The sequence below is a fragment of the Antrostomus carolinensis genome, unplaced genomic scaffold (genome assembly GCF_000700745.2).
Source record: "Antrostomus carolinensis isolate BGI_N321 unplaced genomic scaffold, ASM70074v2 scaffold21693, whole genome shotgun sequence".
Lineage (NCBI taxonomy): Eukaryota > Metazoa > Chordata > Aves > Caprimulgiformes > Caprimulgidae > Antrostomus > Antrostomus carolinensis.
The window spans coordinates 15,715-25,270 of NW_010304747.1; the positions used below are offsets into that span (position 1 = coordinate 15,715).

Genomic DNA, 9,556 nt, shown 5'->3' on the forward strand with positions numbered 1-9,556 from the left:
TGGACCATCACTCCATACCTGCTTAGCACCAGAGCACCACAGTGTATGCGTCTGCATGTCTTTTCCCGCTGTGTGGTATTAAAACATTTCATGTTTTAATACCACAGCAAATAGGGATGGCCCCCAAGCTGAGCCACCAGATACGTCCTGTGCTTCTACCAGCGGCCAGACTGTGGGTCATCACTGCAGCAGTGAGACCCTTGCTAGCAGTTACCTCTGTGCTGAGCCTGACCACTCCATCCTGGAAAGAGTACTCCTGGCCCCACAGCAGCCCTTTCTGCTCCTGGATGCTCAGACCCCACACTGGAGGGGACCAGTTGTCACTGGGCCCGTTCAACAGCTGTGGGTCTTTATTCCTGAGTGGAAAAATCACTGTGTGCCACTGCTTCTGCTACACTAACTGTTGCAAACACCTTCCTGATGCCAGGCCACTACTGCCTGTCACATCCTCCCTGTCAGTATAAATAAACTCATCTTCCAAGACAGACACTTGGGTTTTCTTTCCTATTCATGTATGTTTCCCGAACCATCAATGTCCTTGGTCCCTTCCGAAGCTGCCCAGGGAGAGAAGCGAGCTCAGTTTGTCCCTGGCCAAGCACGCATCCCAACTTCAAAGGTAGAAGGACAGGAGGGAACTGAGTGTACAAGCAGAGCTGACACGTACAGGAATGGGGAATCTCTGGGATGAGCCTGTGTGTGTCCTTTTCTTGATGAGTCCAAGTTAGCTGTCCTGTACAAGGGTAAATACAGGTAGCAGGTCATACACCTCACCCAAATGGTCCTCTCTTGGTACCCAAACTATGCCAGGAAGGGAAAAGGCAGCTGTGGTCCTCCAGCCTTTCAGCAAGGAAGGACAGAGACATCAGGGTGACTGTTGAGGTTGTGGGGTGATGGTGGTGGGGTTGTGGGGCGGTGCTTTTCTCTCTTTGGCTTAGGATAAGACTAGTGGGAAGTAGGGCACGATGGGCAGGTATCAGGCAGCCAGAAAGCATTAGGGAAGCCACACACATGCCAGACTCTGGGACTGCTTCTTGTGATTTAACCCCAGCCAGCAACTAAGCACCACACAGCCACTCGCTCACTCCCCACCAGTGGGATGGGGGAGAGAACTGGAAGGCTAAAAGTGAGAAAACTTGTGGGTGGAGATAAAGACAATTTAATAGGTAAAGAAAAAGCCATGTACGCAAGCAAAGCAAAACAAGGAGTTAATTCACTACTTTCTATTGGCAGACAGATGTTCACTCACCTCTAGGAAAGCTGGGCTCCATCATGCCTAACTTGGGAAGACAAACACCATCACTTCAAGTGTCCCCCCCTTCCTTCTTCTTCCCCCAGCTTTATATGCTGAGCACGATGTCGTACGGTATGGGATATCCCTTTGGGGTCAGCTGTCCCAGCTGTGTCCCCTTGCAACTTCTTATGCACCACCAGCCCACAGGATGGTAGGGTGGTGTGAGAAGTAGAAAATGCCTTGAGTCTGTGTAAGCCCTGCTCAGCAACAACAAAAACATCAGTGTGTTATCAACATTCTTCTCATCCTAAATCCAGACCACAGAAATACACCAGCTACTAGGAGGAAAAATAACTCCATAACAGCTGAAACCAGCAGCTCAGAGGAGCTGCTCCACACACGTTGGGCAGTCAAATTCCTGTAGCAGTGAGGAGGAGGCCAAATCACCTATAAGGAACAACACCCTGACCAGTGCATTCAGCACCCAGCAGAGCCTGTGGAGCACAGGGCAGGGTGCAGAGAGGACAGCCATCCTGCAGGTCAGAAACCCTCAAGGAGAAACACCCTTCAGTCTCATTGCCTAGGGGTGCAGCATCTCCCTTCAGAGCCAGGCGATGACCTTGTATCAGACCATCATTGCACAGGCAGCTCAGCCTCCACGAAGCTGATGTGAGGGTCTGCTCACCACCCGCTTGCTGTCCTTCTGCTCAGAAATGACAGAATCATGGAATCCATTGGTTGGAAAAGACCTTTGAGATCACTGAGTCCAACTGTACCTGTCCACTACTAAACCATATCTCTGAGCATCCCATCTACACATCTTTTAAATCCCTCCAGGGACTCAACCACTTCCTTGGGCAGCCTGTTCCAATGCCTGAGAACCCTCTCAGTGAAGAAATTTTTCCTGACATCCAATCTGTACCTCCCTTGGCACATCTGGAAGCCATTTCCTCTTGTCCTGTCACTTGTTCCTTGGTTGAACAGACCCACCCCCACCTCTCTTCACCCTCCTTTCAGGGACTTGGACAGAGCCAGAAGGTCTCCCCTCAGTCTCCTTTTCTCCAGTCTCAACAACTCCAGTTCCCTCAGATATAAGAAGAAATTAATAAGTGAGGGGAAAAACCCCCCACATTACCATCTATATTCAGTTTATTCTCTACAAAAGATTTCACCAGGTTTAGAAGAGTCCTAAGATTGGGGACCCCATGCAGGTGATGGGAGCAGGAGCTCTCGGTGGGGCAGCACCCAGAACACCAACATCCTCCACAGCACATCATGACTTATGGATGGGAGAAAGGCAGTCAGTATGCAGAGCAGTACTGTCCATGGTGGGTGGAGAGGAGAGCTTGTGGCACATCTCTTGTCAATGGCTTATCCCACCTCTGTCCTTCCAGGTCCTGCTGCTGCAGTGGCACAAGTGCAGGTCTCACTGAAAAGCCAGGAAAGTGATTGCTCAGGAGAAACAATCAGGCAGGAGGATGTGAAACTCGGGTGAGGGTCAGCTGGGAGTTCTGGATCCCCAAGGGCCCTTTCCTAACTCTGTGACTTCCTCCAGGAGGGTGTTACTGAGAGTCGCTCACGCCGTGCTGTGCTGGCAGGCAGTGCCCACAGCAGTCAGAGGGCTCAGCAGAGCAGGATCCCATGCCCTGCTCCCCCCACCAGAGGTAAGAGATGCTGCAAGATCCATCTCTTCAGGGTGGGCTGCATGGGGACTGGGGGTCCAGCAGCATGGCACCGTGCTGGGCTATGTCAGAGGAAGAGGAGAAAGAGACAGAGGAGCTGCCAGGCTGCACACGTGTCACGGGAGGGGATGTATGCTTGTCTTTGCTGAGGGAAGACCCAGTTACCTGAGCCAGGCACTGTCCTGGAAGATCCTCAGCTGATGGGAGCTTGATCCTGACAGGCAGAGCCAGGAACATCAGGCTGGTGTTGGAGGAGGGGTGAGATCCACTTGGTCCAGAGAGCTCCAGCCTCAGTGCAGCATGGTGCAATGATTGCAGCAGTGTATGCATCTTGCAGGTGGTTTGGGACACTGGACCAGGAGAGCTTTGGGATGGCCACGGGTACCACAAGACTTCATGGCTCCTACCAGACTGAAAGTCCAATCCTCCTTGTGCCATCAGGGGCTGCCCTGTGGGTGACGATGAGCCCAGGGTCCATCTCCACATATCTGCATTTGGTGTGGAGGGGACACTGAGGGCACAACCATCACAGACAGGTGCTCCTGATGAAGTCAGTCTCATAGCATGGTACCTTTTCTGCCCCATGACCTGAAAAACCACCCTGCTGTGGCCCCTCACGCTAACACTGTCCTTCCCTTTCCATGCTACAGAGCACCAAAATGGGTCAGAACTTCTGGGAGCAGCTTCACCTGGTCCTCACCCTCCTACTCCTGAATCTGGGGTCTGCTGTGACCGGAGATGCCCCTCACAGCTGCTATGGGACTCCAGGCCTGCCAGGCATGCCAGGTGTACCAGGCAAGGATGGCCGGGATGGGCTGAAGGGTGCCAAAGGCGAGCCAGGTGAGTGAGCAAGGAGGGGAACCATGCAGGTTGTTGAAGGGGGGCCATTGAGTCCTCCATTGCCAGTCTGCCTTGGTTTGTAGGCCACAGAGAGCATCCTCTGTGGATAGGGAAGGAGAAGAGGAGGCTGGAGAGAGGCAACAACCCTCTCCTGTCTGAGGGAAGGGGCTGGAGTAGCCTTTCCTCATATACTGCCATTGACGATGACTCCCTTTCACTCTCCATCACCCTATAGGCATCCCAGCCACTCCTGCAACACAAGGTCCCAAGGGCATGAAAGGAGAACCAGGCAATCCTGGATTGCCAGGCAAGACTGGCCCCAGTGGTCTCCCTGGTGTCCCTGGAGACCCTGGAATGATGGGCATTGCTGGAGAGCCGGGTATGCCAGGCAGCTACAAGCAGAAGCACCAGTCAGCATTTTCAGTGACAAGGCAGACCAGTGAGCACCCCTTGAAGAATGTCCCCGTGGTGTTCAATCACATTATCACCAACACCAACCATGACTATGATGCTACCACGGGCAAGTTCACCTGTAGGCTCCCTGGCCTCTACTATTTCATCTTCCACACCTCGCAGACAGCCAACCTCTGCGTCAGCCTGTACAAGAATGAGAACAAAATGACCAGCTTCTGTGACCACAACACCAACACCATGCAGGTCAGCTCTGGTGGGATCCTCTTCCACCTGGATGCTGGGGATCAGGTCTGGCTGGAGGTGAACGAATACAATGGCATGGTGGGCATCGGCAACTCCGACAGCATCTTCTCAGGGTTCCTGCTCTTCTCGGACTAGAGGACAGCCAGAGCCCATCCCAGCATGCCAACCTCTTCACCCTGCCCTGCAAATGCTGTTGCTTACCACCAGGCTGCTGCAGACGCTTCAGGCTTCTCGGCTGTGTGGGAAGCCCCAGTAAGGGGTCAGCCCCAGCTGCCAGACACAACCTCCTGGCCTGGGGAACGAGTGCAGGCAGCTGCTGAATGGGGGGAACAGGCATGTCTGGATGCATCTGCACCCAGAGTGATGGTGCTAAGCCCCTGGTGTCCTACTGGCACTGCCATGTGCATCCACCTTGATAATCCCACATTACCTTCTGCTGTCAGAGACAGAGGTGTCTCTATGTCTTTCCCCTTCCTACCTGGGTAGCACCAGGGACAACCACATGTCCTGGAGCAGGCTTGCAGCAGCACCTTTGCCATGACCCCTCTATGGAAAGTGTCAATAAAACCTTCTGCAGTGTGCCTGGCCTGGCATGGTTTTTCTTCCATGACTTGCCTTTCTGTGAGTGGAGCCCATGTGTGGCTGGATGGATGTGTGTGCGTGCGTGTGCGTGCGTGTGTGTGTGTGGTGTGCATGACATCTGGACAACTGCGTGGCACCAGGATGTCCCCAAGCTCTTGCTGTTTCAGTCATGCTTAGCATCAGTGAGCATTACACACCATCTGCAACCCTGGCTTTGCTCAGCTGGGTAGAAGGGTTCCCATGCCCATGCCACAGCCCTCATCTAGGATGGGACCAAGACTCCTCCAAGCAGGAGCCCTGATACTCCCCTTTTTCTCCAAGTGGATGCAATTCAGTTGCAGAAGGCCACAGACCATGCAGCAAACTGCATACCCATGCCTCTGGTCCCAGCCTCACCAGGGTCCCAGCCTCAGAAGGGACACAGAAGTGGAAGCACTGGCTTCCCTGAGCCAGACCAAAGGAGCTTGTGGCTGTGGAGGCTACAGAGCCTAGAAAAAACAACGGAGATTCCTCCTGGTGGCACACATTGTACAGTGGAAAAGGAGGTCATCTCTACTGAACGTCCTGTGCTTCACCTCAGTGAGGCATCAGCATAAAGAAGGACTGGAAATGCTTTTACCACAGGGTGAAATCATTTCCCATCCACAACATTTATGAGGCCCTGGCGGACAGATTCAAGGTGATGGATGCTGAGAACCTTGGCATCCTCTGGGCCTGCTGGTACCTCCCAGCAGAGCTGTATGGAGAAGCTTGAGGGATGCTAGCTAAGGGCATGCACATTTCTACAGTCCTGAGGGGTAACCCCAAACTTGTCTGGAGCTCGCAGCAGCATCACCCATAGCAAACACACCTGAGGACCCAGGGACCATGCAGGGCAGAGCAGACATCCCCCTGTACATCTGAGGGGCCTCAGAGTGCTGTTTGGGGATGGCATGTTCTGCTGAGCTGACAAACTGCATTTGTGGTGGATATGAAAGTGCTACTGAAGAAAGGGTAGGAGCTAAAGATAAAAAAGGGATGTGACCCAGATCATTTCACAACAGTTCTTGCAACAAACTTCTGCTTCCCCCCATGGTCATTTCCAAGCAGGACACTGGTGTGTCCTGCTCCATCTCCCAGTCCGTGCAACGAGACATTCAAGGTAAGAGCAAGACATCGGTAAGGCTGAGCCCCAGCTCTCCCTTGCAAGCAGGAGCAGGCAGGGTACTCGGCAGCACCAGGGTGACAGTCACCTCCTGCATTACTGGCACTTTGCTGCAGCTGAAGAGAAAGGGGGCTGCTGGGCTGGGGGTAGTGGAGATCCCTGGTGGGACCCCAACCCCTCCTGCTCCACCTGGGGGAGGGGGTAGATGGAAAGGAGAGATGACAAAGATCCAGAGGGGTGATCAGGGACTGAGCATTAGTCTGAAAGTTGTCCTGGAGGTGCCCTCCTGCCCTGAGATGCTTTGGTCATCTGCCTGGGCCTGGGCTGGGAGCCCGTGGATTGGTTCTTGTACCTGCTGCATCTGAATCAGAGCTGGAAGATCCAACTCACCAGCCTCTTTTCCCCTTGACACCAGAGTTTTAGTGCTGGGGAAGTCCACCTGAGGCTAGAGAGTGATGTGATGTCCAAATACAGCCCCCAAATGCCCAGTGCTTACCCCTCACACATCTGCACTGGGAGTTGGGGGAAGGAGCTGAGCTGTGGAATGCAGGGAGGGCAGAAGGAAAATGGGACCCTGTGGCTGGAAGCCCAGATGACTGTCCCAGTAAAGCTGGTTAGATACAGGAATGGGATGAAGTAGGCATGTGTCAGAACACAAGGGGAACCCATAGGGGTTAGGAGGGCAGGGTTAGGGATTTATTTGCAAGGACTAAAGCTGCTCATCAGATATGCTGGTGGAAAGCAAGAGCTATCTCTTGCAGGTGATGAAACTGCTCTGGCCTGGGGAAGGATTTTACCCTACAGTTGTGGTCCTAAGATGGGATGGAGAATTTGTCCTCTGAGGGAGCAGTGGGGACTCAGAGCAGTAGGGACCTGCAGCACATGCCACATGACATCAGACCTCTGGGACAGGCTAACCTGTCCCCAGATATTCCTGTGGCTGAAGCTCTGGGTACTTGGAAACTGGTAATTTAAGAGTGGGAAGAGCCTGAGAAGCCCTTCCATGTGCAAAGGAGCTGATCCCTCTGAGGCCATCAGCTGAGCAGATTTGACTTTGCAGCAGGATGTTTTCCTTCCCTGATGGTAGTACCCAGAAGTGCTTCTAGTCGTCATCCTTCAGAGCAGCACAGAGTGCCTTCCCCATCCTTCCCACTGCCCAAGGCAAGTCCCTCGAGATCCTTCTGTGCTCCAGCAGATGCAGACTGTGTGGGCAATGCTGATCTGGCTGGCTGGAGGGCAGCTTGCAAGTGCCACATTCTGCAAGACCTATGGCAACATCCCAGGCATCCCAGGGTCACCAGGACAGCCCGGTAGCAACGGCAGAGATGGGGAGAATGGCCAAAAGGGCCAGCAAGGTAAGGAGGTTGAAGGTGGGAAAAACATTGTCTTGTGAACACTGAGAGCAGGAAAACTGTAGAATCATAGAATAGTTTGAGTTTGAAGGGACCTTTAAACATCATCTAGTCCACCCCCCCCTGCAGTGAGCAGAAACATCTTCAACCAGATCAGGTTGCTTGGAGCCCCATCCAACCTGATCTTGAATGTTTCCAAGGATGGGGCATCTACCACCTCTCTGGGCAACCTGGGCCAGTGTTTTGTCACCTTCTTTGTAAAAAAATGTATTCTTTATATTTAGTCTAAATCTCCCTCTTTTAGTTTAAAACCATCACTACAGAATTTGCTAAAACGTCTGTCCCCATCTTTCTTATAGGTCCCCTTTAAGTACTAAAAGGCCACAATAAGTTCTCCCCAGAGCCTTCTCTTCTCCAGGCTGAACAGCCCCAACTCTCTCAGCCTGTCCTCACAGCAGAGCTGCTCCAGCCCTCGCATCACCCTCGTGGCCTCCTCTGCACTGGCTCCAGTAGCTCCATGTCCTTGTGCTGTTGGTGGCCCCAGCACTGGAGGCAGCACTGCAGGTGGGGTGTCAGGAGAGTGGAGCAGAGGGGCAGAATCCCCCCCCTCGACCTGCTGCCCACCCTGCTCTGGGTGCAGCCCAGGACACGGATATTGGACTTTGTGCTGTGAGTGCACGTTGCCGGCTCATCTCCAGCTTTTCATCCACCAGCACCCCAGGTCCTCAGCAGGGTTGCTCTCAATGCCTTCTTCTCCCAGCCTATAATGATACCAGGGGTTGCCCCGACCACAATGCAGGACTAGGCAGTGCCAGGTGCATGGTCCTGGGAAAGCAATCCATTTTCCACCAGTCCCTTTGGGGTGTTATCAGATGGGGGTGATGCTTGGGGACAGAGGGGGCTGGACAGACCAGAGCATCCTGAGGAACCTGGGGAGGGAGGGTGCATGAGAGCAAGGGATGTCACGCCTGCCAGATGGGCAGGGGTCTCTGCTAACCCACATCCCAGAACAAGTACTGGTCCTTTCCTTCCCAGTGCCCCCTCTGCAGACCCGTGGGACTCAGCTGTGACTGCAATGACTCCTCCTCCTGTTTTGTAGGTCCCCCTGGCCAAGTGGAGCACGAAGAAGACATGGGGGAGAAGGGAGACCCAGGAGCACCAGGGTACCCTGGGAAGGTCGGCCCCAGGGGCATCCCAGGTTCAAAGGGATTACCAGGTCCCATGGGAGCCCCAGGCCCTCAGGGGGACACTGGTGACTACAAGGCCACCTTCAAGTCTGCCTTCTCTGCTGCCAGGACCATCAGCTCCTACCCACGTCGGGATCAGCCCATCCGCTTTGACCGCATCATCACCAATGAGAAAGGCCACTATGAGAACCGGTATGGTCGCTTCATCTGTCGGGTCCCAGGCATCTACTACTTCACCTACCATGTCACCTCCAGGGGCAACCTGTGCCTCAATGTGAAAAAGGGCAGGGGTGGCAGCAGGGGTGAGAAGGTGGTGACCTTCTGTGACTACGTGCACAGCAGCTACCAGGTCACCACAGGTGGTGTGGTTCTCCAGATGGCAGCGAACGAGTCCGTCTGGCTGGAGCCAACAGAGAAGAACTCCCTGGTGGGGATTGAAGGGTCTGACAGCGTCTTCTCTGGCTTCCTGATCTTCCCTGATGCTTAGACAGCCAACAGTATCCCTCTGCAGTCCTTCCCCTGCTGCTGGCTGGCCACTCAAGGGCTGAAGACTTCCCTCAAAATGACTCTTTGTCTCATATTTAGTGCCCTAAACCCGTTGCTGGTGGTCTTGCACATTAAATGACAGCTCCTTGTGCTTCTGGTTCCTTCCTTACTCAGATTTGCCTCTTTCCCCCCAGATAACGCTCAGGTACCCGGGGCATACCCCTGGGCTCAGTAGTATCTCAATACTGATGAGCAGAGGCCAGACAACTCTTGCAGTTCCTGCTGCAGCCCATGCTGAGTATCTCATTCCAGAGCCACCCAGAGAAAGCCTTAGCCCAGGGTTAGGAAAACATGGAGAGGAAGCCTGGACTTTAGTGGGGGATGGGACACATGAC

General features: G+C 53.8%; 2 protein-coding genes across 3 annotated transcripts; both read left to right on the plus strand.

Annotated features, from left to right (window-relative positions):
* Positions 1-2,831: 2,831 nt before the first annotated feature.
* Positions 2,832-4,545, plus strand: C1QC (complement C1q C chain). Of its 2 annotated transcripts, XM_029084173.1 has the most exons (3): positions 2,832-2,886; positions 3,556-3,753; positions 3,989-4,545. In XM_029084173.1, the coding sequence occupies exons 2-3, from the start codon at positions 3,573-3,575 to the stop codon at positions 4,543-4,545; spliced, it is 738 nt and encodes a 245-aa protein (XP_028940006.1). In that variant the 5' UTR covers positions 2,832-2,886; positions 3,556-3,572. The 2 variants fall into 2 exon arrangements, with proteins under 2 accessions (XP_028940006.1, XP_010162872.2); XM_010164570.2 differs by lacking the exon at positions 2,832-2,886 and having other exon boundaries at positions 3,555-3,753.
* A 2,786-nt stretch (positions 4,546-7,331) lies between these two features.
* On the plus strand, positions 7,332-9,162 carry C1QB (complement C1q B chain). Its single transcript, XM_010164568.1, has 2 exons — positions 7,332-7,491; positions 8,588-9,162. Exons 1-2 carry the CDS (start codon positions 7,332-7,334, stop codon positions 9,160-9,162), a joined length of 735 nt encoding a protein of 244 aa, XP_010162870.1.
* Positions 9,163-9,556: the final 394 nt, after the last annotated feature.